Source organism: Mytilus galloprovincialis, chromosome 2, assembly GCF_965363235.1.
Source record: "Mytilus galloprovincialis chromosome 2, xbMytGall1.hap1.1, whole genome shotgun sequence".
In the NCBI taxonomy this organism is placed as follows: Eukaryota; Metazoa; Mollusca; class Bivalvia; order Mytilida; family Mytilidae; genus Mytilus; species Mytilus galloprovincialis.
Window position 1 is genome coordinate 74,689,281 of NC_134839.1, and position 26,512 is coordinate 74,715,792.

At 33.1% G+C, this 26,512-nt stretch overlaps 1 protein-coding gene across 2 annotated transcripts in view; it reads right to left on the reverse strand.

Moving 5' to 3' along the window:
• Nucleotides 1–25,874, reverse strand: part of LOC143064380 (voltage-dependent calcium channel gamma-1 subunit-like) — a 38,549-nt gene extending 12,675 nt beyond the window's left edge. The window contains exons 1-5 of one of the 2 annotated variants that reach the window (XR_012975237.1): nucleotides 25,276–25,874; nucleotides 15,253–15,402; nucleotides 13,107–13,265; nucleotides 12,210–12,859; nucleotides 10,603–11,059 (exon numbers count right to left, since the gene is read on the reverse strand). Coding sequence is in view for 1 of the 2 variants with exons in the window: in XM_076237163.1 (XP_076093278.1) it covers nucleotides 13,107–13,265; nucleotides 15,253–15,402; nucleotides 25,276–25,546 (580 nt within the window). In the remaining variant the exon portion in view is untranslated. Of the gene's footprint in view, nucleotides 1–10,602; nucleotides 11,060–12,209; nucleotides 12,860–13,106; nucleotides 13,266–15,252; nucleotides 15,403–25,275 lie in introns of those variants that run through there. The other variant, XM_076237163.1, reaches the window with a different exon arrangement.
• Nucleotides 25,875–26,512: the final 638 nt, after the last annotated feature.

Genomic DNA, 26,512 nt, shown 5'->3' on the forward strand with positions numbered 1-26,512 from the left:
ATAAGGACATACTATGTAGATGACAATCATGTACATATCGACAGAAAAATTATGATTCATTTTTTTTTCTTATACAACATTTTTTTCTTACAGTTATTTTATTTCTCCAGTGACAATGTGGGGACGTGGGGCATGTGAGCGCGCTCACTAAGGTTCTTTAATTTTATTTCTCCACGAAAATATTTGCACATTATTTGGGGTTTGGCCAAAGGAGTATGTATTTGGTCATTTTTAGAGTAAAATGATAGCCTGGGATCCTGGCTGACTGCTCGACAGAAGAGCCAGGCGGAATACAACCTGGTTTGTCAATAGGATATTAGGATGTTACGAATTCATTGCAAATGATTTTTTATTTTATATTTGACATGCAAATTAAAAAAAAATTAGGTATATTGATTAACATCGTGAATCATTTCAGTTAATTAACGATTGACAACATGTTAGATGTAGTAAGGTTGCCGAGCTATAAGGAGGTGTGGCACCAGATGGGGTTCATATCGGGAGTACGGGTCATTAAGCAGCTTTTGAGATCGAGGGACTCGTGAATATTTTGGTCTTTTTGGTTGTACATTTTTATTGTAGGAAATCTGGTAGCGGCAATTTTAAGCTTCTTGTCCAGAAAAATTCAGTAGGCATATATATTAATACATAAAATTGAGAATGGAAATGGGGAATGTGTCAAAGAGACAACAACCCGACCATATAACCAACAACAGCAGAATAGAATATATATGTCAGCCCTTCCTGTCAGAATAAAATGGTCCGATAATAGCATTTTATGATTAATAGAAATCGTTTATTACTAGTACATGTACCTGGGGTTTTCAGTAATGATGTAGCCTTTTAAAGCCGACTATATGGTATACGGTTTTGTCATTGATGAAGGCAGTAGGTTGCCTATAGTTGCTTACATGGACTTTAATTGTACTTCGCGTTGGTGGATAGTTGTCTCATTGGCAATAATACGGTTTATTACCACATCTCCTTATTGTATATACCTGAATAATCCAGTCGTAATATTCCACTGACCAACGACTATTTCATTAACCTCGTAATTAGGAGAGATAAATTATTTTGAGGGACTGAACTAGTCGGGATGTTTTTTTTAATATAGTTTCCGAACGAAAGTCCACGTCAGTAATAAAAATAAAACTGGGATCCTGTAAAAAAACTAAATATGCAATTTTTGTTTTGCTTTTTTTAGACGCATTTGCTGTAATTAATGGATTAAAATTACTTAGGTATATCAAGGAGGTTATATTATCTAATATAACCTCCTTGGGTGTATATTCCACATGGAGGTACTCCGACTTACAGGAGGATTATACACAGAAGAAGAACCCGAGCGCCATCTGTCGTCATAATGATCGTTAGCATAATACAACGATGACATTTAACACTTCGACATTTCACACATCGACAATTCACGAATCGACAAGTCACATGTTACAAGTTACAAAACATCAATATACAAAAAGACAATTTACCAATAAAGAATTTTGAAATCTACAAGTTACAAATTGACAATTAACAAATGAAGAATGTTGAATTTTGATACAAAGATACAAGTTACAAATCGACAATTTACGAATGAAGCATTATGATGAAATTGCACAGTTACAAGTAACAAACTGACAATTTACCGATTAAGAATGTTGAAACTACAAAGGTGCAAGTTACAAATTGACAATTTACGAATTAAGCATTATGAATTTCACAGTAACAAGTTACAAATTAACAATTTACGAATTAACAATTTAGAAATTACACAGTTACAAGTTACGAATTGACAAGTTACGAATTAAGAATTTTGACCCTGTTGGCTTTCCATATCTACTGTCCTTATCTATTATTCTATATTCTGCTACTCCATCCAGATTATCGTGTATACCATGAGGGTTCGGATTGGGGGTGTTGTTTATTTCTGTATTCTTTAATTTGTTATGTCACGTTTCTTCCGTGACTTTTTTTCCGTTTACCTTTTATTTATCTTACTCATTATTCTTTCTCTATTCTTTATATTTTAGCATCCCAATATATTTTACTTACTGATGTTTAGTTACATTACGACGTTTATCTCTGATTTATATACTGGTTACCAATGTAGATGACAAGTTGGTGTCATTCATGACAATTAAACAGAATCCACATGACATATGCGACCATTCTTGGATGAAATTAACATTACTTTAATATTACACTTTTTGGAAACCGTTTTTATCAATTTTCAATTTCCATTGTTTAAATTGTTCATTGTTCATGTGTTGTTTCCGTATATTTTATGTTTCATTGCTCATGTGTTGTTTCCGTATATTTTAGCCGCTCGTCTTGAGCCTACCCATTTGATCCGATAACACCCCATATATCAATAAAATTATACTTTTATTGCCATTCATAACTCTTAACAGACCAATTAACAGACCGGGTTTTATACATCCGACCCATTAACAGACCAGGTTTTAAATAAAGATTGAATTATGTCACCAAAATACAGATTTTCGTGAAGATTTTTCACACAATGATTTCAGTATGGTTAACAAACATAATGCCTGTCTTTTTTTTGATGTTCAAAATATTGCATGCACGTAAATTCAACCAACGTGTCATTTTGTGTACAGTTTGTGTGTGTAAAACGTGTATAAATTTATTGATGAGTAACCCACCTTTTCATTTTATAGATCGTACATTGAAGCTAGAAAAATAATAATTACACCACTGGATTCAGTACATTGAATTGTTTTGTTAGACATGAATATTTTTTATGATAAAAATATATTTAAAAAGTTATACAATGAAACATGCTGAACTTTCAATGGTTTTCACCTGATTAACAGACTTAAGCCAATCCGATTAACAGACCAACTGCCGATATAGCCGCATACTCAATATAGATTAACCGACCAAACTCTCGGTTAGCCAAGGGTCGGCCGTGTATAAGCACGGCAAAGAGTCTATTCAACAGAAAGTATTTTAAAAAATAAATAAATATAGGTTTAAGGTAAAACCTTTCAACTAACAAACTTCACATCCCCAGTTCCATTTTTATACATTTATTTAGAAAGCTTTTTCAGTGATGGATAATCTTTACAAACAAATATTTAATTCTATATATCTTCCACTTTTCAGCTTAAGGTGTTTTTAGATTTCTGGCTCGTTTAAGTATGACCAACATACAACTTATACACAAATTAAGGTTCAAACCTCCTGAGGCAAGCGTTCGATCTTATGGGTTTTATTATTTTGCTTTCAGGCCACGTTGGTGTGGTTATTGAAGATTTTCTCCCTCTTCATTTCTTTCTAGTAAACTGTTGTTGGGTATTTAAAAGATTATTATAATTTACCCGCATCTAAATTACTAGACAAGTTTAAAATTCGAAGTGAAAAAATTGTAAAATTATTTAAGCCTTCCAAAATTATGTTTGAACAAGATGATATAAACTGGACATTTTAGTGCTGAAATGTCATTTGTGACGTCAATATGATTTCCTATATACGTTTGTTAAATTTGACATTAAATGAGCATTTACAAGTTTTAGAGCGTAATACATGCAATTTTTGAAAATTACGTATCTTTTCAGTTAAACCCTTGACTCATGTCTTTATATTAATGACTTTTCCAGTTTTCAATAAACGAAAAAAAGTTTGAAACCATATTATCAAGGCAAATATGTAAGCCCCCAAAAATACTGGTGAATGACCAACTAATGTCCTGTAAACAACTTGAAGATACTATTGGGAGGTTAAAAATACTTTTAAATTTCCAATTTTTGCAGTCAAGGAGACAGAATAGTGACCTAAGTATCAATCCCTTCTATCAAGTTGTCGTTCTCGATGATGCTGCACACATATTTAGTACGGTTTTGTTGAAAATTCTAAATATTAAATTAAAAATAAAGATGAAAATGTCCTATTTTATGATTTTCTATTGTAATACATTGACCGGAGTGGTGAGTATAGAAAAATGAAAGAACTTTCTACGATATTATATTTGTGAATTTGTCACAAGTTCCTATTCATGATAAATATACACTTGCGTTTCCTTCATTTACCTCATTTTTTTTTTTCTGTGAGCATGATAAATGTTCACACATAAATATAACTATGCAAATAAACAATTGAGATTTGGTTTATTAATCAAATTTATTATTTTTTTTATATTTGATTGAAAACAAAAGATGGTACAAAAATGCAATACTGAAATCTGATTTTCTTTAAATAGCTTGTGAATTACGAAAAGATCATAGTTTAATTTTTAGTTTTCTTTTCAAAGAAATCGCCTAACAGATACTGTTTTACATTGGTATTTATTATAAAGAATTAAATCAATAAGTTTAACCTCTGTAATTCTACTAAATAAAAACTTATCGAGGTCAATTAGTTCATGAACAAGACCACAATGTTGACGTGTCCGTCCTTATGTGCATTTCAAATAAATGATAAAGATCCTCATGTGCATTTCACACAAGTGATAAAGCTTTGTCACAATGCCAACTTGACTTTTGATTAATAAAATTAGGTGCAAAGTGTTATATCTAAATCAACAAAAGCATAAGATGAATGACAGTCGTATACCTATCGTCCATTCGCCAATATTGTATAAATCACTATGTAGTTGTTTATTTATTAATCTCGCCTAGCCAAACGAAAACTTTACTTTCAGATTGGGTCTTTCCTCTGACGGGAATATACATGTTTGCGCCTGTCCCAAGTCAGGAGCCTCTGGCCTTTGTTCGTCTTGTATTATTTTTAATTTTAGTTTCTTTTGTACAATTTCGAGTTTGATATGGCGTTCATTGTCAGTAAACTAGTATAAAATTGAGAGTGGAAATGGGGAATGTGCCAAAGAGACAACAACCGGACCATAGAAAAAAAAAACAACAGCAGAAGGTCACCAACAGGTCTTCAATGTAGCGAGAAATTCCCGCACCCGGAGGCGTCCTTCAGCTGGCCCCTAAAAAAATGTATACTATTTCAGTGATAATGAACGCCATACTAATTTCCAAATTGTATACAAGAAACTAGAATTAAAATAACAAGACTAACAAAGGCCAGAGGCTCCTGACTTGGGACAGGCGCAAAAATACGGCGGGGTTTAACATGTTTGTGAGATCTCAACCCCCCCCCCCCCCCTACCTCTAGCCAATGTAGAAAAGTAAACGCATAACAATACGCACATTAAAATTCAGTTCAAGAGAAGTCCGAGTCTGATGTCAGAAGATGTAACCAAAGAAAATAAACAAAATGACAATAATACATAAATAACAACAGACTACTAGCAGTTAACTGACATGCCAGCTCCAGACTTCAATTAAACTGACTGAAAGATTATAATTTCATCATATGAACATCAGGCACAATCCTTCCCGTTAGGGGTTTAGTATCATACCATCATAACATATTTGAGAAGAACATAGCCCGTGTCATGCCAACAACTGGTTTTTGAATAAATGTGTTTAGTTCCGATGCAAAGACCCTATAAGTGAATCAATATTAACGCCAAAATATGCAATCTTTAATGACCTGACAACAGTATCGTAACTATATCCCTTCTTAAATATATTTGTATAGGGGCCAGCTGAAGGACGCCTCCGAGTGCGAGAATTTCTCGCTGCATCAGGGGCGTAGCTACACGGAGGCACGACAGCACGTGCACCCACGTCGTTTTCACAAAAAAAAAAAAAAAAAAAAAAACAGAAGGGAGAGATGAGTTGGTCAATCGGAATCAGACAGCGTGATGCATGTATTATCATGATTATGATATTTGATTAACGTTTGGAGACTGTTAGTGTTGGTGTCTTTTCCGTCTATCCTGGATATTAGTTTGACAACCTAGATACAAGTGTTGATGAAGCTGTTCATGCAGAAAAAGATCGTAGCTCCGCAGTTGCGTGCACATTGATTCGGTATGCACAAAAGAAATGGCAAAATAATTTTTTTTATAATATTGAATGCTAAAAGAAACACCTATGTTGTCATTTTTTTAATTGATGAAATATCATTAAATAACGACATTTGGTTTCAAAATATATTTTTTTTGGAGATTATGACCGAATATCGGAAGGTAACTTGTATCTTTTACAAGATTTGAATTTGTAATACCCAGTCGAAGATATGTAGTTTTGGGGCACATTTTTCAGTGTACAGTTCATCAGTTTGCAGTTTGGAATGAGATGTACCAATCGACATTAGAATTATCAAATCCGTTCGATATCGTTGAAAATATGCCGAGGCGATGTGGTTGACAGACTACCGGAGCCAATCACCCTGCAACCGTGCTGCAACCACGCCAAAACAGTCTTGGAAAGTCTAATTATTTGTTGCGTTCATAGACCATATGATAAGGGAACTGGAGAGTGGAGTCGCGTTAAGTTATCAGAAAATCGCTTCTTTGCGCTGTATCTGCTTCATCGTGTTGTAGGAAATATCACAAACGAACAAATCTCAATATTGTCTGAGACATACGAAACTGACCTCTGGCATGTAATTTTGACGAATTCAATTTGGAGTTCGCTCGATGCCGAACAAGTACGCTGGTTTATAACATCTCGCGAGTGCTACCATGCCATGATGGCCCTGAGATCTATCAGTCATGGTACTACGTATGTAATTGAAAACAAATGTACGATCAACAATGGACAACGACATTTACATAGCATTACTGCATATTCATCGGGATTTCAGTGTGAATGTTGACAATAGAGAAGTTTGTTTCTGCCCAGACCCGAAGAGCAGATTTTGGACAATTTTGAGTAAATTCTGTATCACAAATATGTGTTGTTTATGTATTACTATATTCAAAAGATTTATTAATAGTTTTACATTCATAAATTTTTATCTGCATATAGCTCCTCTTTTGACCGTCCTATGACCGAAAACAGAAAAAAAAAAAAAAAAATCTGCATAATAGGGTCCCAAAAATTTTTTCGCCTCGCTCCGCTCGGCGGTACTTGCTTCCACATCGTTTCTTTCTAGCTACGCCCCTGTGCATTCTGCTGTTGTCTCTTCTATGGTCGGGTTGTTGTCTCTTTGACACATTCCCCTTTTCCATTCTCAATTTTAAGTTGACTTATCCCAATACCGAAGTCACCCTTTCCTTATTCAATGACTTGCCATACGATGTCGCAAATGTGGATCGCTATGCAGAAAAGATGTGTATGGATACAAGTTACATGCAAATACCGATAACTCCTAAAGTATCACCCAATAATTGTTTAGTTACCATAAGCATTAATTTTCCTCCATCTAAATTCGTATCAAAGTAATGTAAAAACTAACTTTTATCGACAAATTATACATTACAAGTTTACACTCCACAAATATGTGTGTTGGTTTTGTTATCCTAATTATAGGGGTAAAGTTATTTTAAAGAAGTTAATACATGTTATATAGGATAGCAATGCTGTAATTAAGTACAAATAATATAACAAAACACCTGGACATATAATCCTGAGCACTAATAATGGGATTTTAAAGGCAGTTTTAATCTAATGACTTATTATTAAAACGCCCACTAAAAGTTTTATCATTTCAATGTGCAGATAAGATTCAGACACAACGCTTTTTATTTAAAATAGTTAATATAATGGGGAAAAAACCCGAAATCCATCTGCACTATTAACAACTTGATTTAAGCCTTAATTATATTTCAAAAATATAAATATTTTTTAACCAATTATTTATCAAAATTGATATGACGAAACTTGCTAATGTTAAAGAATAAAATGCTAGACGAAAGGACAACCCTGAGGAATAACAGAATCCAGCAATAGGCCTATATGTAAATGAAAACTATACACTCATCTACTGCTAATGTTTTGTCGTCTCCTGCAGGAAAACATGGTCAAAAGTATATTTTGGGGAAAAAAACCCCAGATTTCGTCCAAAAAAATGTAATTAAATGTCAATCTATGAAAAATCAATATAATTTATAACATGAAAATATATGACAATAACACTTTATTTTGGCGTGTCCTAAATGTTTTTCTGGATTGATCTTTATGAGCAACTCACAAAAATTGGAACCCAAAGATGTATAAATACCCGGATACTTGACCAAAAAGGACATACAAAAAATTGTCAACGTGCAAGTTCAACTTTGCTTGAAGGAGTTGGAACATTAGTCTCTCAATAATTTATTTCTCGACACGGAGAATTGAAGAAAAATGTTATGAATCATGCCTAGGTAGTTTAACTGAACGGATGATACCCTCTGGGTTAACCGTCAACCAGTAGCGGTATTGACTTTCTGCTTAAAAATGAAAATAACACTTAATATCATTATGTAACATATTATGTGCGTTCGAAGCGCTTTTCTCAATCAACCGTCATCTAAAATACAAAACGGAAAATATAAAATGGCAATAGCAAAAACCCAAACACGTCAAACGAAGGGAAAACATATGTCACATTTCTGGATTGGTACTGTCAGGCATTTACAATAGACAGAATGCCAAAAAAGTTGTATAACGGTTTTTCTTACATTTATTGTTATATAAGATCAAGAGCCACCAATATATACTTAACTGCATACAAAGAAATTGTCAAAAACGAACTTCGCTTCAATTTTCAATTTTGAAATGAGAAACAACACGATAAATACTGATGAGTATCGGTTATGAAGTTGTTGCGCAGAAAAGATTGGAGCCGACTTCCAGTCCGAGTGTGCTTGACATTTTTGTGAATTTATTTGACTTTTTTCCTGAACAAAATATGAGAAAATAATTGTCAATGTTAAAGAATAAAGTGCTAGACGAAAAGAAAACTCCCAGAAATAACAGACCATCAGCATAGTAATCCAGCAATAGGCATATATGTAAATGAAAATTATACACTCATGTACTGTTTATGTTTTGTCGTCTCCTGCAGGGAAACATGGTCAAAAGTATATTTAGAAGAAAAACAGATTTTGTAAAAACAAAAATTAAATGTCAATCTATGAAATATCAATGTCATTTATAACATGAAAATATACGAAGACAACACTGGATTTCGGCTCGTCATAAACTCGCAATAATTTTTATTGAGAACACCAAAAAATTTGAAACATAAAGATGCATAAAAACCTGAATACTTGAGAAGCTATGTAAACAGAAAGGACATAAAAAGAATTGCCAAATTCGTTCAGGGTCAACTTTGACTGAAGGAGTTGGAACCCTAGTTTCTAAATAATTTCTTAATTTTCGACGGAGAGATTGAGGAAAAAAAAAATTATAAATCATTTCATTACCTAAGTATTTTTATTGAACTGATGATACACCTCTGGGTTAACAGTCCACCTGACCTGACCATCAGCGGTATTGAATCACTGCTTAAAAATGAAAATAACACTTTATGCATTATGTGTGTTCGAAGCGCTTTTCTCAATAAACCGTCATCTGAAATTCAAAACGGAAAGTCCCTCAATTATCAAATGGCTATATCAAAAGCTCAAACACATCAAACGAAGGGAATTTTTTTTCCTATTCCTGACATGGTACTGTCAGATTCACAATAGAAAAACTGTCAAAATAACTGTATCACGGGTTTTACTAATACATTTATTGTTATCATAAGTCAAGGGTCATATAAACTGTACTGCATACGAGGTAGTTGTCAAAATCGAATTTCGTTTCAATTTCAAAATGAGAAACAACATGATAATTACTGAAAAGGATTGGTTATAAAGTTATTGCACAGAAACGGTTGTCGACTGTCAGCCCGAGTGGGCATGACATTTTTGTGAATTTGTTAGTTTTGTTTTTTTTCTGAACAAAATATGTAAAACAATTGCACTTTTTTTGTAACCCATATATTTTTATACCCTTCCCCTTACACGATATTTGCGACAATTTAACAATAATCAATGACCGCAGTCAATAAAGGGAAACTAGTTTCCTAATTAAGAAATAATTCCTTTATGTCATGCTCTATGCTCATTTTAACATGGGTAGGCATTATATTTGTCAATATTTTACACTGAGCGTTAGTATTTTTATAGGTCGAAGCGTGCGAAATTACCGTAAAAATGTTCGGCTGTTCCCGTTTCCTCCTCAAGGAGTCTGTGCATTGCAGTTCATATTTGATAAGTTTAAAAGCTACGAGCAGGGTAAATATATGTTGTTTCATAAAAATATATAATAAGAGTTTATGTTAGCTGCTTAAATGTATATATTTTAAAGGGTAACGATGGAAATAAAGTAAATACAAACAGTAAGTTCGTGCGCATGTGTCAAACATATTTTGTGCTCATTAGAACACGGCTTTGTTTACAAAGCGTAATAAGGACGTCATATTAGAATTTAATATTTACAATTTGAAATGTTATAAAATCATCTAGACCGTTGTACATTTAAATCCGTTTGCGTCTTTCTTGTTTTGAAGTGGATTGCTATTTCTGTGTGGTAGGTATCAACTGTATGCATTCTCTAAGACATTTTGTTATACTGTAATATTATTATTATGCAATAAATAAATAAAAAGAAGAAGAAAAATCGCATTCGGTTTAGCGTAATTGTAAAAGCAATTTAGGCACTGTATACAGCAAACTAAAAGAGATAAAGACATGACTATCGGTTATGTATATAATCAGAGGTATGAGTATTAGACACTAGCAGAATGCTAGGAACATACAAATTTAATCAACTGCATAAGGTTCTTAAAAAATTGACAAAACAAAATATTATATCTGACCTGAATAAATATAAAATTACTATGCATCATAACCGTATACAGACAAAATACCAAATTATCTTGCATTGTATTTTAAGCTTCGTGGACGGATAAAAAAGTGAAGAACCTCAATACTAGATCCTTTTGTAAGTAATAACATACTCTGGGTAACACATATTTAGTTCATAAACAAGAAATTCTCGGAAATTCCAGTGTCCGTCCACAACAACAGAATCATAGAACCAGTTCCCGCCTTGATCATGTGATCTATCACTGCAGCGATCGTGTCTGCACGTTTTGCAAGGAGGACGCTGAAAAACCTCTTTAGAATTTAAAACAAACATTTCTCCTAGCAACATACGCAATAAAATCATTTTCTTCTCCGACTTTATATCCCTGGATTGTGGTGAATCTGACAAGAAAAGAAAATATCACAAATAACACACGTGTTTCTGTTAGCCAAAAAGGAATGAATCAAAGAATATTTTGGACAAACGTTAGTTAGATATTAACCAAACAACATTAAAAATTTTGTTAACCAAACCAGACGTTTGGAGTTCCTTATAAGGGTTCAGCGATGGGTTAACGCGTTTACAGTTTACATTTAAGGAAGTTCGCTACTCAGTTTCAAAATAACAAGCTTTTCATAACACTAGTATATATTGATACGGGTTAAATAAAGGAACTAAAAAAGCAAAAAAATATATATAGGTGCTTGTTTTCAAGATATTAGCCATTGACATTTTGCGGGAAACTGTTTTTAATTGATTTTTCATCGCTTTATCATTGACAAGTTTATGTTCTAAAAAACTGTAAAAAAAAGATTTTATAAGACTTTTACAGATGGCTTATAAATATACATATGAAAGTATTCATAAAAAGAAAAATGAGGGTCAATGGGCAAATTTTTTTACGGCATTTAAATGGAAAATCAAATCAGAGGATTCCGAAAATCTGACAAATATCCCAAAACATGACAAGCAAACATCCTGAAAGATGATAGAATATTTGAAACAATGCTAATTTGTCAGAAGTCAAGATCCATGAATAGAAGAAGCATGAAAACGATTGACGATTGTTTTAGACATGGAGCAGACACGCACACATAACGGGATTAAACTACCAATTATTTGTTTTTGGTACTCAAAACTCCTATAATATAGGTCAAGGGGAAATATGGATACATGGATGATATAACTACACTTCAGAAAATCTGTTCAATTGAACTTGCGAGTTTTGCTATTCTGTCTATGCTATATTACAATGTTGGTTTTTTTTTTTTTTTTTTTTTTTTGTTATATCTGTACGTTTTATATATTTAGATTTTCAAGAGATTTTGAATCGGGAGTAGGTTGTTCTAGAAACACTGTTTTATCTCCCTTTACAGTGAATTCTTCGTACAAGTGTTTAGGATGTATCTCCATTATATTCAATTCAAAACATTTGATTAAATAAATGAAAACATTTTACATAAACCCTTAAATATGCAGGGAAACAAGCGTATTTGTGGTATCCACATGATAAACAAACCTTAAATAATATAGACAATATATGTTCCTCACCTGCATACGAATCGCTCTTGGTACTACTTTCTGCAGCATACACAGCTGGACCAAACATCCCCCTTTTATTTAATCTGGCATCTAGGCCTTGAGTAACGATAGCATCAACTATTTCAACAGGTGTACCATGAAAGAGATAATATTCATTTACTGCGGGATACACGTCCCTTAAAAGTATGTCTTCGGTAGTTGTTATTATCGGCCCTTTTTGAGCCTTGCCTGTTTGTTCCAGCTTATTTAAGCCAACTCCTCTACCTACCTTCCGAAAAAGTTTTGCTCGATTTTCAGCATATTTTTCGAATAAAGGAGCATTTTCGACTCGTTCGACTTTGATGACCTGTAGCTTTTTATAGACTAGCGGATCTATACCTTTAGCATCTCTACCCACCCCAACTAGATCCTCCTTCCAAGTCCTTTGAACAAGTTTATCGATAGCATTTTTTTCTAATGTTGACGCAGGTACCAGATGAAATAAGGAAGACGGATTTTGAGCTATCCATTCATCAATTCGTTTTGAATTGTCAAACTTTGTCCAGTACTTTGGAGTTTTTATTGGTCTTTTAGACAGCCAAAATAGTGACTTGGAAGTGATGAGCTTGGTCTAGGTTCTTCCTTTTGGGAAATATAAACAACTTCCACTTTGTTTTCTCCTAAAATATATTCATTTGCTTAAGAACTATTTTGTTCATAAATATAATAGAAAATTCAAAAATATTTAAACTCAAATGGCATCAAATGCTAGCAGCAGAAATGACGGTTCCTAGATAGCCTAGGATACTAAAAATCAAGGCCTGTATTCAATAACATTTTATTTTCAGTAACTTTGATTGCATGTTCAATAACAACGGCGGTAAAAGTTGAACATGGACAAAATATAAACTTTTGAAGTCATCTCACCTTGATAGCTCATTATTATGATAGCCAAACCTCCACACAAGTACAGGAAAAATGCAATAGTTGCACATGCGAATGAACCAGAAAGTCTGTGATCTTTTAGCCAGTCTTCTTTGTGATATGTTCCGCCATATACACTGATACTAATCATTAGTAAAAATGCTGAAATTGTAAAGTATTACGGAGTCAAGACTCAATTTTTTGGACATGTTAATGTTTACATATGACGTTTATTTATTTTGCACTAATTCAGTGCTCCTGTTGTAATTTTTTCCCTCTTATAAGTTATAGTTTTTGTGTTTCCCTGGGTTTTAGTTTTTAACCAGGATTTGTTTTCTCTCAATCGATTTATGACTTTTGAACACCGGTATACTACTGTTGCCTTTATTTACACAAACTTATTGTTTCTTCCTACTTTAACTTGTTATCGCATGTATTGTTCTTTGCTTCTGTATTGTACATTGGGCATGCCGAGATGAATGGGGTGGGTGTATGTAAAAAAAAGCTACAAATAAGGCAATCTTCATACTGGGGATTTTATTTGTATGCAAGAGGTTAAGCGTCCCTGCTATGCATGGCGTTTCTAGGGTCATCAGTATTTAATGTCAGATAACCACGTTCACATCTACTTTTTAAGTATTAGGATGTAAACGTATTTTTGACCACACCTGCTTAGTATTGATTTTTTTTTCCTATTGTACAATACATATAATTATTAGAACTTGTGGACGACAAAGTGGAGAAAATGCAAAACAGCTTTTCGTCGCCCTAACGCTAATACAAATACTAAGTATAATGGAGTAGGTCCAGTAAGAACCCTTTTTGGCACATAAATATGGGCTGTTTTTGACAATACCATTCACATATGTAGGGTACTAGAAGCAGCATTAAGTCATGCTTAACTACTGAATCTTCCAAATTTAGCGTTTTAGTTAAATTTTGGACGGTTTCCGTCTAAAATGAAAGTGGCCGCATTTGTGTTCATTCTTAATATTGAAATGTAAGTTGTATTTGATGATAATACATAACATATATCAAAGTTGAGGATGAACACGAATCCGGCCACTTTCATGTTTGACAAAAAGCATCTGAGAAGGGAAATTTTTTGGCATGTTTTATAGGATTTTTGTCTCGCCTTGACGGAGTCAAAAAGCGAGACATAGGTATGCTGTTTCCGGCGTCGGCGGCGATTGCGTCAACAATGTATTAGTTTGTGATTAAGTCTAGTTTATGGTGAACCGCAAGTGGTAGGTCAATCATATTTGGTATGCAGTTGTATAAGTATTGGCATATCTCATTTCCATGGAGATAATTTGGCTCTGCCCTCTTAGTCATGGTCTATTGACTTTGAACATTTTTCTAAGTTATGATGTATTAGTTTGTGATTAGGTCAGTTGAAGGGTTACCATTAGTGGTAGGCCAATGCCAATTAGTATTCAGTTGTATAAGTATTGACACATCTCATTTCGATGGAAAATATTTGGCCTCGACCCTCAGTCACAGTCTAATGACTTTGAAACATATCTTAGTTTACATGTATTAGTTTGTGATTAGATCAGTTTAAGATGAACTTCTAATGGTAAGTGAATGATATTTGGAATGCAAATTTATTTGCATTTGCAAGTATCGTTTCCATGGAGATTGCATAGCCCCACCCCCCTCTTCATGGTTCATTGACTTTGAAACTTTTACATAGTTTACAAGTTAATGTTTGTATTTAGGTTTGGGAACGACTTATCATAAGTCAATGGTATTTGGTATGCAGTTGTATTAGCATTGGCAAATCTCATTTACATGGAAATTGTTTAGCCATGTAACTCAGTCATGGTTCATTGACTTTGGATATTTGCATAACATGTGTAAGATGTTAAAGTATTGCTATTTTGATTTCAACATTTGCATAATCAAAATTACAAAAAGGCGAGACATATATCTGTGATAACAGTTTATTTAAATATATTTTCATTATCATTGGTGGAATTAAATTGTGCACATATGAAAATCGTCATTTGCAGATTTTATACCACCGCTTAAGATTTTAGAATTTTCTAAAATGATCATACATACAAAGGGAAGTGGTAAAGGTAAAAACTAGGTTATAAAACAAGCAAATAGATTATGTAAAACTTTCTACTGCACGTTTACTCACCTGTGATCAAATACGACATCCACACTAGTTTGTTAATTTTAATGTTGTCTTTGTATTTCGAAACACACATTGTCGCTATGACAGCGACTGCGCATCCTATGGCTGCAAACATTGACATTATTTGGAAGGCACTTGTAGTTTTAATCCATCCTTTATTAAAAGACAAAAGTTTTAGTTCAGACATTGTCTTACGCCATTTCCAATTCGTTTTATTTTATCGACTTATACCATAGGCTGTCAGGGCCGTAACTACCTATGAGGCAGGGGGGGCAACTGCCTCCCCTGCATTTTCTACACCATTTTTTTTTTAAGTAATAAAATGAAATACTGACAATATGTACACGAAGAACTTGAATTTATATTATAAACAACACAAGTTTACAGTTTTAACAGTGTTATCATAATACGTGACATATCTGTTATTTTCCGGATTTTTGATCGAAAGTGAACCGTTTCAGTATTTTTTTTTTTAAATTTCATGTGGCCGCCCGTCTGTTATTCAGTATTCGTTCGAGAACACATATGAAACTTTGCAGCAATGCTTTCGACAATTTTGAATAAAACTTAACTATTCACATTTATTTAGGAGCTCAATTAAGCAGAGGAAGTTCCCTTTGTATTGTGAATCTTTTATGATATCGGAAATTCGTTACCGGCTGAATCTGCTGTTGGGTCATCTCTTAACGTCTCCCAATCGTACGAGAACATTATGGTCAATGCCTTAGTAGTTAAACACTCCCATTCGTTGTAGCAGGGACTTTCTAACTAAGTATATACTAGTATAGAAAGTCCCTGGTTGTAGTTGCATACATGTCTGATCAGCTTTCAACAATATTGAAATTCAAGGTCCTCGATCAAAAAAAATCTTGCGTTCTATGATCTTGCTGTATATGTTTTTTTTTTTTTTTAAACTTACCAGTTTGATTTCTAACAATATCTTTAAATACAGATAATAATTGTTTGCATACAAATTGCTTCCAGGATCCAGCAATACTGATGTTTCTTAAAGTAAGGAAATCGAAGGAAAACGGGTGATTTTTAGCAATTTTGTGAAAAAAATCCGCGGTCACAATGTATTTATAATAATGTTAATAATTATAGGTCAAACAACGGCCTTCAAGACGGAGCCTTGGCTCACCCCGAACAGCAATCTCAGCTTGTTTTTGCATAAAAAATGTTTCCAGGTTCAAGCAATACTGATGTTTCTTAAAGTAAGGAAATGGAAGGAAAACGGGTCATTTTTAGCCATTTTACTGAGAGAAAAAATTGGCGGGGGGCTGCGCTCCCCAACCCCTCTTTCTTGGGGGCCTCAGTCGGCGGCCCCCAAACCCCTGCCTCCCCTGAATTCAAACCCTAGTTACGGCCCTGGCTGTGAAATAAAATGCACAAAGATCTAACATAAATGTAGGACTCTTTGCAAAAATATTTCTTATATTACCGGTAGTATATTCGTATCTTTATAAAACAATTTCATATTCAGTCTAGTTTTAAAGTTAGAAAATCAACTGTTTTGATGGTAATTGACGTTGATGGTGTCTTATGTTTTACTTACACAACATGCATTTAGTTTAAACGGTATTTATTAATGAAAAATGTCAAGATAAATATTACAATGTTACATAAAGTTCAAATATAGGATTCGGAAACAAGTTTGGAAAAACTTTTATAAATCCGTTTCCCTAAAAAAAAGAAACGTCTATTTAACAAACAATATTACGTGCCAACAGTATATTCAGTTTATGGTAGCATATGATAAAATGAATAAATACACACACACGCAAAAAAAAATACAACAAATAAAATAAATGAAAAAAAAAATTAAAATGTGGAAAAAAAAGGAAAAAAAACACCCAAAAAACCACGAAAACAGTCAACTCTTATTTACTTTTCTAGACAGTCACTGGAACCAACACACACGTCCGACTATAGTCAATTACGCCGGGCACTAATAGCTCGATTTCACATCATATTAAAAAAAAAAGTCTATATATATAATATATATGTTGTGTACAAGCTATCATGCATTTGCAATTCCGATATTGTACGACATACTATCACCTGAGCTTATAAAGTTTATTAAAGGGGATTAATATGAAATAAACACGAAAGGTGTTATTATTATTTCTAAAAAAATGTTAATTCCCGAAATGTACATAAATTTATTTGCAACAACCATAAAATGACAGAAATTGATATTATTACAGTAATCAACTTCAACGTATCAATAATCCAGTTCTTACAATGTAAAGCTTGTGTCTATGCTCTTTTCCTATTTCTGGAAATTAAATAGATTTGTATGTTTAAACTTACAAAATAACATATACTTTTCAAACTTTTATGTCACCTGGAACGACAAGGTATAAACCGCTACTTTACGATATACGTTATAAAACCATATATACAGCGTTATCGGACTATCCTGGATAAATTGAAGGCATTTAACAAACTTTACGATCAAAACCAGAAGGTAGATATATATATATATATATATAATATATATATAGGTAGCAGGAAGTTTACCAACGTCAGATCAGGTAAAAAATTTGACTTATTAATTAATTTCTTGAGGACGGCTTGAAACTTGTATATCTTTCATCGATCACTTGAAAAGATAAAAAAAAAAAAAAAATGTGCCATAAACAGGAACACAAAAACATATATTTTCAAATTAATGATTATATTTAAAAGAGGAATAGTGCAAAGAACAAAATAGATTATGTCCGAAAAAGAAGGTACATGATATTTTCTTTTACAATATATATAAGAGTTTGACGCAATTAGCCGCTTGTGTTTGTACGATCGATGCAACCACATGGATATCGAGTAAACTAAAGAATTCGAAACTTTCTCTGAGTCTATAAAAAAACTAATAGCAACTTCCCCCAAATGAAACAAAAAATAGTCTTTCCGTTTTTAATTTTACTAAGAGATCAGTATTTCTGTGATTTTACTTTTTGTCCATTGGAAGGCAGACATATCGTTCTGTTTTCCCAATGTATTTAATGAAAGTAATCGATACAATATTCTCCATCCTTTGGAAAATAAATCAAAGTACTGAAGTACTGAACATCAGAGGACCTCAAGTTGTGTTGAATTATTGATAAATGACAGGTGTTTATATTATACCTACCAGACAGATATGTTCACCATACAATATAGTACAAATATTAAATATAATATGCTATCATATCTGAGATACTGACTTGAACTAGGAAACTTAACTTTGTGAATTATCAATGATTACTTGGTCAAATATAATGAGAACTGTTAGATTGGCATTATGACCATATAGTTGCACACATACAAAAAACGTTAGCGTATAACTTATAATAGAGAATCAACATAGCAAACAATTCTTTGAGTAGCTATATAGTCACTCACTGAACTATGAAAAAGAGGTTCAAGACAATCATATCAAAACAGATAAATTGTAATATTGTGGCTAATTAAAATATAAAGTGGGGAAAAATATATTGTTTTGGCGAAAGAGGTGGCGAAAAAAATAATTGACCCAGGGGAAACTTTAGGGCTAAAGATACCAGATGAACAGCAAACTCATAAATGGAAAATAAACTTACAATTCCATGACTAAAACTGAAAAAGACATGCATACAAATAAAAGTACACTAGAAACAACATAGAAAACTAAAGACTGAGCAACACGAACCCCACCAAAACAGGTGATCTCAGTGCTCCGGATGGGTAAGCAGATCCTGCTCTACAAATGGCATTAATTAACAATGTTTGTACATGTAGTATCCAGGTCTTTTTTCTGAAACATTTAGCTTTTGGATCAATTGCTAATTAAATGGATGTTAACACAGCAAGATTACTATCCCTTATTCTAGATTTTTGTTGCAGTCAACACAAACTCTTTAAATGTTCATAAATAGCTTCACTGAGTTACATTTGTATCTTGGTTTTATTGTAACACAGTCAATCATTTATCCATTATATTTTTTTTAAAATTAGCAGCTATACATGTACATTGTAGGTTCTGTTTTCTAATTAGGTCTTTCCACCTTTCCGTGAAAAGACCTATTGATTTTGTTCTGATTATTATTTTTTTTTTCTTCCGCCTAATTTTTTTTCTTGCGTAATTTTGTTGTTTCAAAAGATGTCGCTTAGATATTTGGAATATGATATCGTATAGTTTATACGCTTTAAAACTGACAACCACGCAGTAAGAGTTATCTCCCCAAACACTGTTTTTCTTGTGGCCACTACTCCTTCGCAACCGTAAAAGATTACGACAAATTTATTTTACCAAATTGCTCGTTACATCTTCAGGATTCGGAGTTTAGTTTTAACCGAAGCTATCCTGATACTCCATATGAGAGTTATTCCCCCTTATGTATTTGATATAAGTGATTTGCATTTCTAACTGGTAAACCATAAGTGATAGAGACCTAGGGTCTTTTAATTTGAGATCCTTGGTCCAAAAAAAAATGAAAATTAGGTCAAGGTCAAGGGTCAAGGTCATATTCTAAATTTTTTATTTTGGCTTATTTTTACTTATTTTCAAAACCTTATAACATATCTACATCTTATTTTCACTAAATTGTTAGTTGCGACATGCCGTTACTTATAAATTTTGGTTGAAAGGGTGCGTAAACAATAAATAGGAGTTTTTGCCCATCTTATATTTAGAATTATGCGTAAAGTCATATAACTCATTAACCATACATAATAAAGACCTAGGGTCTTTTGATTTGAGATCCTTGGTTTATGACCTTGAAATTGAGGTCAAGGTCATAGGTAATTTGCACGTTCTAGATTTTGACCTTTGCTTTAAATTCATATTTATATATTATAAAGCCATTAGGAACTGACATTTTAGATTGATTTTTAATATTTTGATAATAAAATAGATCTTCACTTGTGGAAAGACCTTCAATTGTTCTTTGAACAATTGGTTTTTAATTATTAAATGGTTCATTGTAAATATTACAATGTATTATATGTAGATAGCCATTTGCTTATGATGGTATTTTTGTTAATTGAATATCACAACATTTGGATAGTTTTTCAACTGTTAGTTTTTTTTTACTTTGTTCTGGATTTAATACTTTGGATACCACTGGTTTAGCAATGAGAACATTTTGCACTATACATATAGAACACAACTACCATATGAATGTGTCGGTCCTTTGTAAGAAACCTGTAAAACAGGCCTTGTAATTTTTTGGTGTATATCTTGATTTCCCGATTGTACATTGATGTGGCCATTAGTTTTCTTGTATATATTGTTTAACATTTGACATTTCATGGCTATTTCTAACTGATTTATGTATAGTTTTTTTCTGATTGTAAAAATGTTTTATGGTTATAAGCTTTATTTCTTTTTCATCATTTTGTCTAGAGCTGGTGTCTGATTTATACCAATCATACCTCCCTTTTCTTTTTTTATGAATAATGACAACAGTTTGGTTTTAATTTTCATTTATGTACATGTATGTACATGTAACAATATAAAACAGTATATATACATGTATAATCTCATTCCATCATTAATATTGGTCATTGTCGGTATATATTTATCTTTAAGTTTAACAATGTACTGTGAAAGAGCTATCTTCTAACAGATACTTATAATTAGTATATAATGGTTATTGTGAAACCACTGATTCGGACAAGTTTCACTTATTGCCCAAAATAGCCTAAACTATAAAACTCCAAAAAGTTCTCAATTTGGTTCGTAATTTGGGTCTATTTCAAAAGTCTTAACACTCAATAAATCAGTTCTTTTCATAAAAGTACATTTTATGTTCCAAATTTGTCAAAATGTGATGATTTTGGGCAATTTTCAGACCTGAAAGCTTTAAGCCTTTAGGAATAAAGATTTGGCCGCTACCTACATGTACCATCCAAAATGTTTTGTAACCAAAAGAATCCAAATCTGATATATATAATTCATCAATATAAAAACGTTTTAGATCTTGGATGGCAGCCAAGTTTAATTATGCCAAAAACAATTAAAGTTTTACCATAGTTATCTGTGGTATAATTTTCACAATTATTCAATGGTTTTGTTGTGTCTGATTTTCGAATAGAAAAATAAAGATGGCAAGACCTGAACGATGCCGCCTAATTTTTTTAAGTAACATATATGAACAACAGAGTCAGTGTGGGGCCACTAAGCTAAACTGCCCGCTTTGCACCAGCCAATATAAATGAATGCCTAGGGTGGGAATCGAACCCACATACACCAACTCTGTTGTCCCTATATTTTTTTTAAAAATAAACAAAAAATTGTCAAGAACAAATTTAAAAATATAGCGCTCATAGGTTTGTCTCAATAAAGATTTGCTTAGTTTGCTCATGCAGTATCCCAATATTGCTCTCAATAGTATAAATAGGCTCATGTGTGCTCAAATAACCATTTAGATTAGTCTCAATATTGATATATATCTAACTCAATTGAGTAGATCTAGCTCAAATTTTACTCAACATATAACTGATCATATTTGCTCAATTTAAGATCTCATGGGTGCTCATAGATAAAGTTAACTGATTGTATTTCTCATAGATATAACTAACCATATTTGCTCAATTCAAGTTCTCATATGCACATATGCATGTATGTGTGAACAAATGTCTAATATAAGTTACTAAAATTTGACATGGATATGGTTACACATTTAAATTAAATAATGCTGTAGAGAATGATAAGCACAAGTATGTCATCAAATTATCATATAATTTTGGCGATACATGTCATATATGGTCAAAATAATACAATACTACAAGCTAAAGCCCCAGTCCCACTAGACCACGATCGCACCACGCTCACCGCAATCTAAAATAAATTTAGATCGTGGTGAGGTCGCGGTATGAGCGGCATGAAAATGTAAATTTTCGTTGCTTTCACGATGCTACTACGTCCTCTCTACGCTTCTACAAAGATCCCGCTACGATTATACCACGTTCTCACCGTGCTTATTCTGCGACCTCACTACGCTTATCAAGATATTTCTACGCTCTTCACGTTCTTACTACGACCATACCACGAGTTATCCGATTGCAACACGATCTTACTGCGATTATTACACGTTCTTACCACGATTATACTACGTTCATACCGCAATCTTACTACTTTCTCAGCAATATCGTGTTCAACATTAACGTCAACATCGTGGTCCATATCAATACAGTTCAATTACCTTCTATTTCTGATTAAATCGTAGATTTCTCGGAAACAATACAGTCATGCCACCAAAATCTATCAGAACACGTGGGCATGGTGGTAGGAGTTGATGTAGAGGCAGAGGGAGCAAAGTAACGAATCCTGATCAAGCAGAGATGTCGGACCAACCAATCCAACCTAAATTACAACCTATTGCTGGTCCATGAAGCTCAATGACGATATTTTAGTGAACGATAGCAGAGATGACATAGATGTATCAATATATATAGGAAGATTTGGTATGAGTGCCAATGAGACAACTCTCCATCCAAGTAACAATTTATAAAAGTAAACCATTATAGGCCAAGGTACGGCCTTCAACACGGACCCTTTGCTCACATCAATCAGCACGTTATAAAGGACCCAAAATATTACAAGTGTTAAACCATTTAAACGGGAAAACCAACGGTCTAATCTATATAAAAACGAGAAGCATGGTTGAGCCGTTAGAGCAAATGGATAATTACATTCAAACAAACAAAATATAGGGAGCTTTTTTTATATATTTTATGTGAAAATGACAATGAGAATGATGGTCGTAGTGTGAACGTAGTCAGGTCGTAAGAAGAGCGTGATGAGGACGACAAGGGCGTGCTAGACTCGTACTATGGTCGTGAACAGCATGGTATAGTCGTAGTGGAAGCGTAGTTGGGTCGCAGTGAGAACGTGATGGTCGTAGTGAGGTCGTGATAACGTCGCTGTGCGATCGTAGCACAGTCTCTCCGAATAGAATCACGCTTTCGCTACGCTCTCGCTACGATTGTACAGCGACCTTTGCGATCTTACTACGATCTTAGTGCGCTCTCACTACGCTTCTACTACGACCTGATTTCGCCACGACCGCACCACGATTGTTTTGAACATGTTCAAAAATGGCCACGCTCTTCACGATCTTGAAGACCTCACCACGACCGTGATTCGACCTTACTGCGATCTACACGATCGCAATACGATCATCAAAATTTGCATTTTTTTCACAGATCGTAGTGCGATCGTGGCCTAGTGGGACTAGGGTATAAGGAAGACTTAAAAAACAGGACAGTTAAGACTTAAAAAACAGGACAGTTAATCTATATTTATATCTCCAAAACTGTAAGGTTTCTTTCAATATATCTATAGTAATTCAGTAAATGTGATTAACCCAAATTCTGACATTTCAGTGTAAAGTAAGACTCTTGATTTTACGAGCAAGAGTCTTTATACACTCAAAAAGAGTCCAACTCTATAGGAAGAAGAAAAAGTCTTCTGTGAATATTATATAAACAATAAATTCAACCAATAATTATATATTAGAATTACTTACATAGACATAGTCAAAGTCATTACAAATTCCGTATGTTCCAGTCAAGGGGACATATTCACATATACTAATGCAACAAACTAAGTCGGAGAAGGAGCGAAAATCCGAAACAGTATCTTAAAAAACAGAAAATAGTTCCGTGTGTGTGTCGAAGTGATCAATCTACTTGTTATTTACGAGGAAAAGAAATTTAACTCAAAAAATTGTTGAGATCTTTATAAAAACAAATTGTTGTTATAAAAAATACACAAATAGTAACCTTATCTTTAAAGGCCTTGCAGGTTCTTGTTAATCCTACCCAATCTGCTGGTATTTTCAAAATGGCTGCGGGGGACGTGACCTGATAATTGATTTTAATATTATGACAGATTAAATTTTCCTGGTTTTGCTACGTTAATATTATAGACAAATATATGCTACAAACGGTTTAAAAGGGTTACTCCAAATCAAATAATTGAAATATAATTACCTTTCTGTGTATAAATGTGTGAATTGATTTCCTCTCGATTTTCTACACACTCGCTCTTGCCCTCTTGCGCACTCGTGGTATTCATCCGCAACAACAATTTTTTGATATTGATGATCGTTTGATTAAAATACAAATATTTCTAACGACAAAAAATTTTCATATTATAAATTTTGCATTAAGAAAAATTAAAAAAACTGAGTATCCATTGAAAACATGAATTTAAAAGAAGTGATACGGAATTTTATTCTGCACTATATAGGTCCGCGGGTCTATAATGTCGGTTATTATTCCAAAACTAATTATATATGCATCTCTTTGATCTTTGCGCGAATTGAAAAGTAGGCGATGGCAATACACCCGAGGCCCCTCAGGGGCCTCTGATGTAATAAAAGCATTGATATCTCGCTTATTATATGAGAATACGGGTGTATGTATCTTTGAATTTACGAAATGCGAAGAATATTGCACTTCAGTTTACCTTAGCTCTATTTTACAAAACTTTTGGCGATCTAGACCACTTGGACACCTAGACGTAACCAGAAAATTCGCTTTTGGTGGCCTAGTGTTACTTTTTTTACTCTCATTATTCTTTTTTAAGAATCGCATTAATATCTATTTATGTTTTTATGATATATAAAATTGAGAAAGGAAATGGGGAATGTGTCAAAGCAACAACCCGACCATATGTATATATTTTATTCCATGTGTTTATTAATGGCGACGCACTAATAAACTATCTATCTATATAATATATCTACCTTTCCTCGTCAGTAGAATCTAGAGTTTAAACACAGTACATGATAATTATATTAGGCATGCAGATGGAACTAAATATAAATACTAGTATATATAAGTCATATGATTGAAAAAGTATTCACAAATGGCGTAGGACTTTATACCATTTGCTATAAACGTTTTTCTCACTAGTAGATTGATGTTAAATCTTTGAATTACTAAAGTAACATAAATCGAATTAAAAATAAATGATTTGCAGACTGAAAATAATATCTTAATTGTTATCCGACCAGTCATTCCTACGGAAAATAATGTCCAAGCATATTTTATTACCTGGTGTGTCTTTTCCAAGGAAATTGATGATACTTTCACAGCATTCGAAGGAGCCTTGGTAAGAGGTCAGCATTGAGCAGTGATCCCAAAGTCCTAGTCGTGATGAATCTGATTCCGTCCATGACGAACTTACTATACCAAGGACTATGAACAAAAATCCTACTGGTATTATAAAAATTGTTAGACGAACATTCAATGAAAACTCAAAAAAGTTATCAGTTCCTTTAATGAGAGCGTCTGACCAGGACATCGAATTTTCAACAGTTGCCATGTCATGTCAGTACACAAGGAACTAAATTTCTTTATCGCCTACATTTCATCTACAAAATTCAACCCCTATTACCTGTAATAAAACGACTAGATATATCAATTCTTTTTAAATTGAATGTTGACTAATTTATAAACTTATATATGCATACGGAATGTTCATGCGAATCATTGATGAAAAACTCAGAGCAAATATGACGACAGTCAATCACAAAATTTAGGTTAACATACTTTTGAAACAATCATGTAATGAAGATAATCTTTCAAAATAGTTCTGATCTAGCCTAATAAGATAAATAAAGCAAGAATAAACAAATCATAAAGAAATCAAGTTCAAAAGTAAATAAAAAAAAAAAAAAAAAAAAGCAACACGTTTAATAATTTCTTGCATCCGACGCGCTTTTCTGGATTTACCTTCATCAGGAACGCTCAAAGCCAAACATTTGAAATCCGAAGATGTATAAGTACCGAAACCATTGAAGAGCTATATGTCAAAAATACCTTAAATAGATATCCAAATTCATCTTAAGCCAACTTTGCCTGAGGGAGTTAAAACCTTAGTTTCTAAATAATTTATAAATCTATAAACGGACAATTTTAGTAAAGTTTGTTAAATCATGTCAGTACCGAAATACTGACTACTGGGCTGATGATACCCTCGGGGACTGATGTTCCACAAGTAGAGGTATCAACCCAGTGAAGTAAAAGATTGGAAACAACACGTTTTGATAATTTCTTGCGTCCGAAAAGCTTTTCTGTAACTATAAATGTGCTATGTCCACAAATTAAAGCTTTAACATCATTTTTTGGGGGGATAGTGTCATCAAGACACAAATTACATCTCATTTTAAAAATCGCTTGTAAAAAAATAATTAAATATTCCAACATATTCGGTGAAGATGATCCAAATTTCACTATTAGGTTCACGAAGAGTTAAAATTGGCCCTCAATTTTTAAAGTTTTTTTTTAA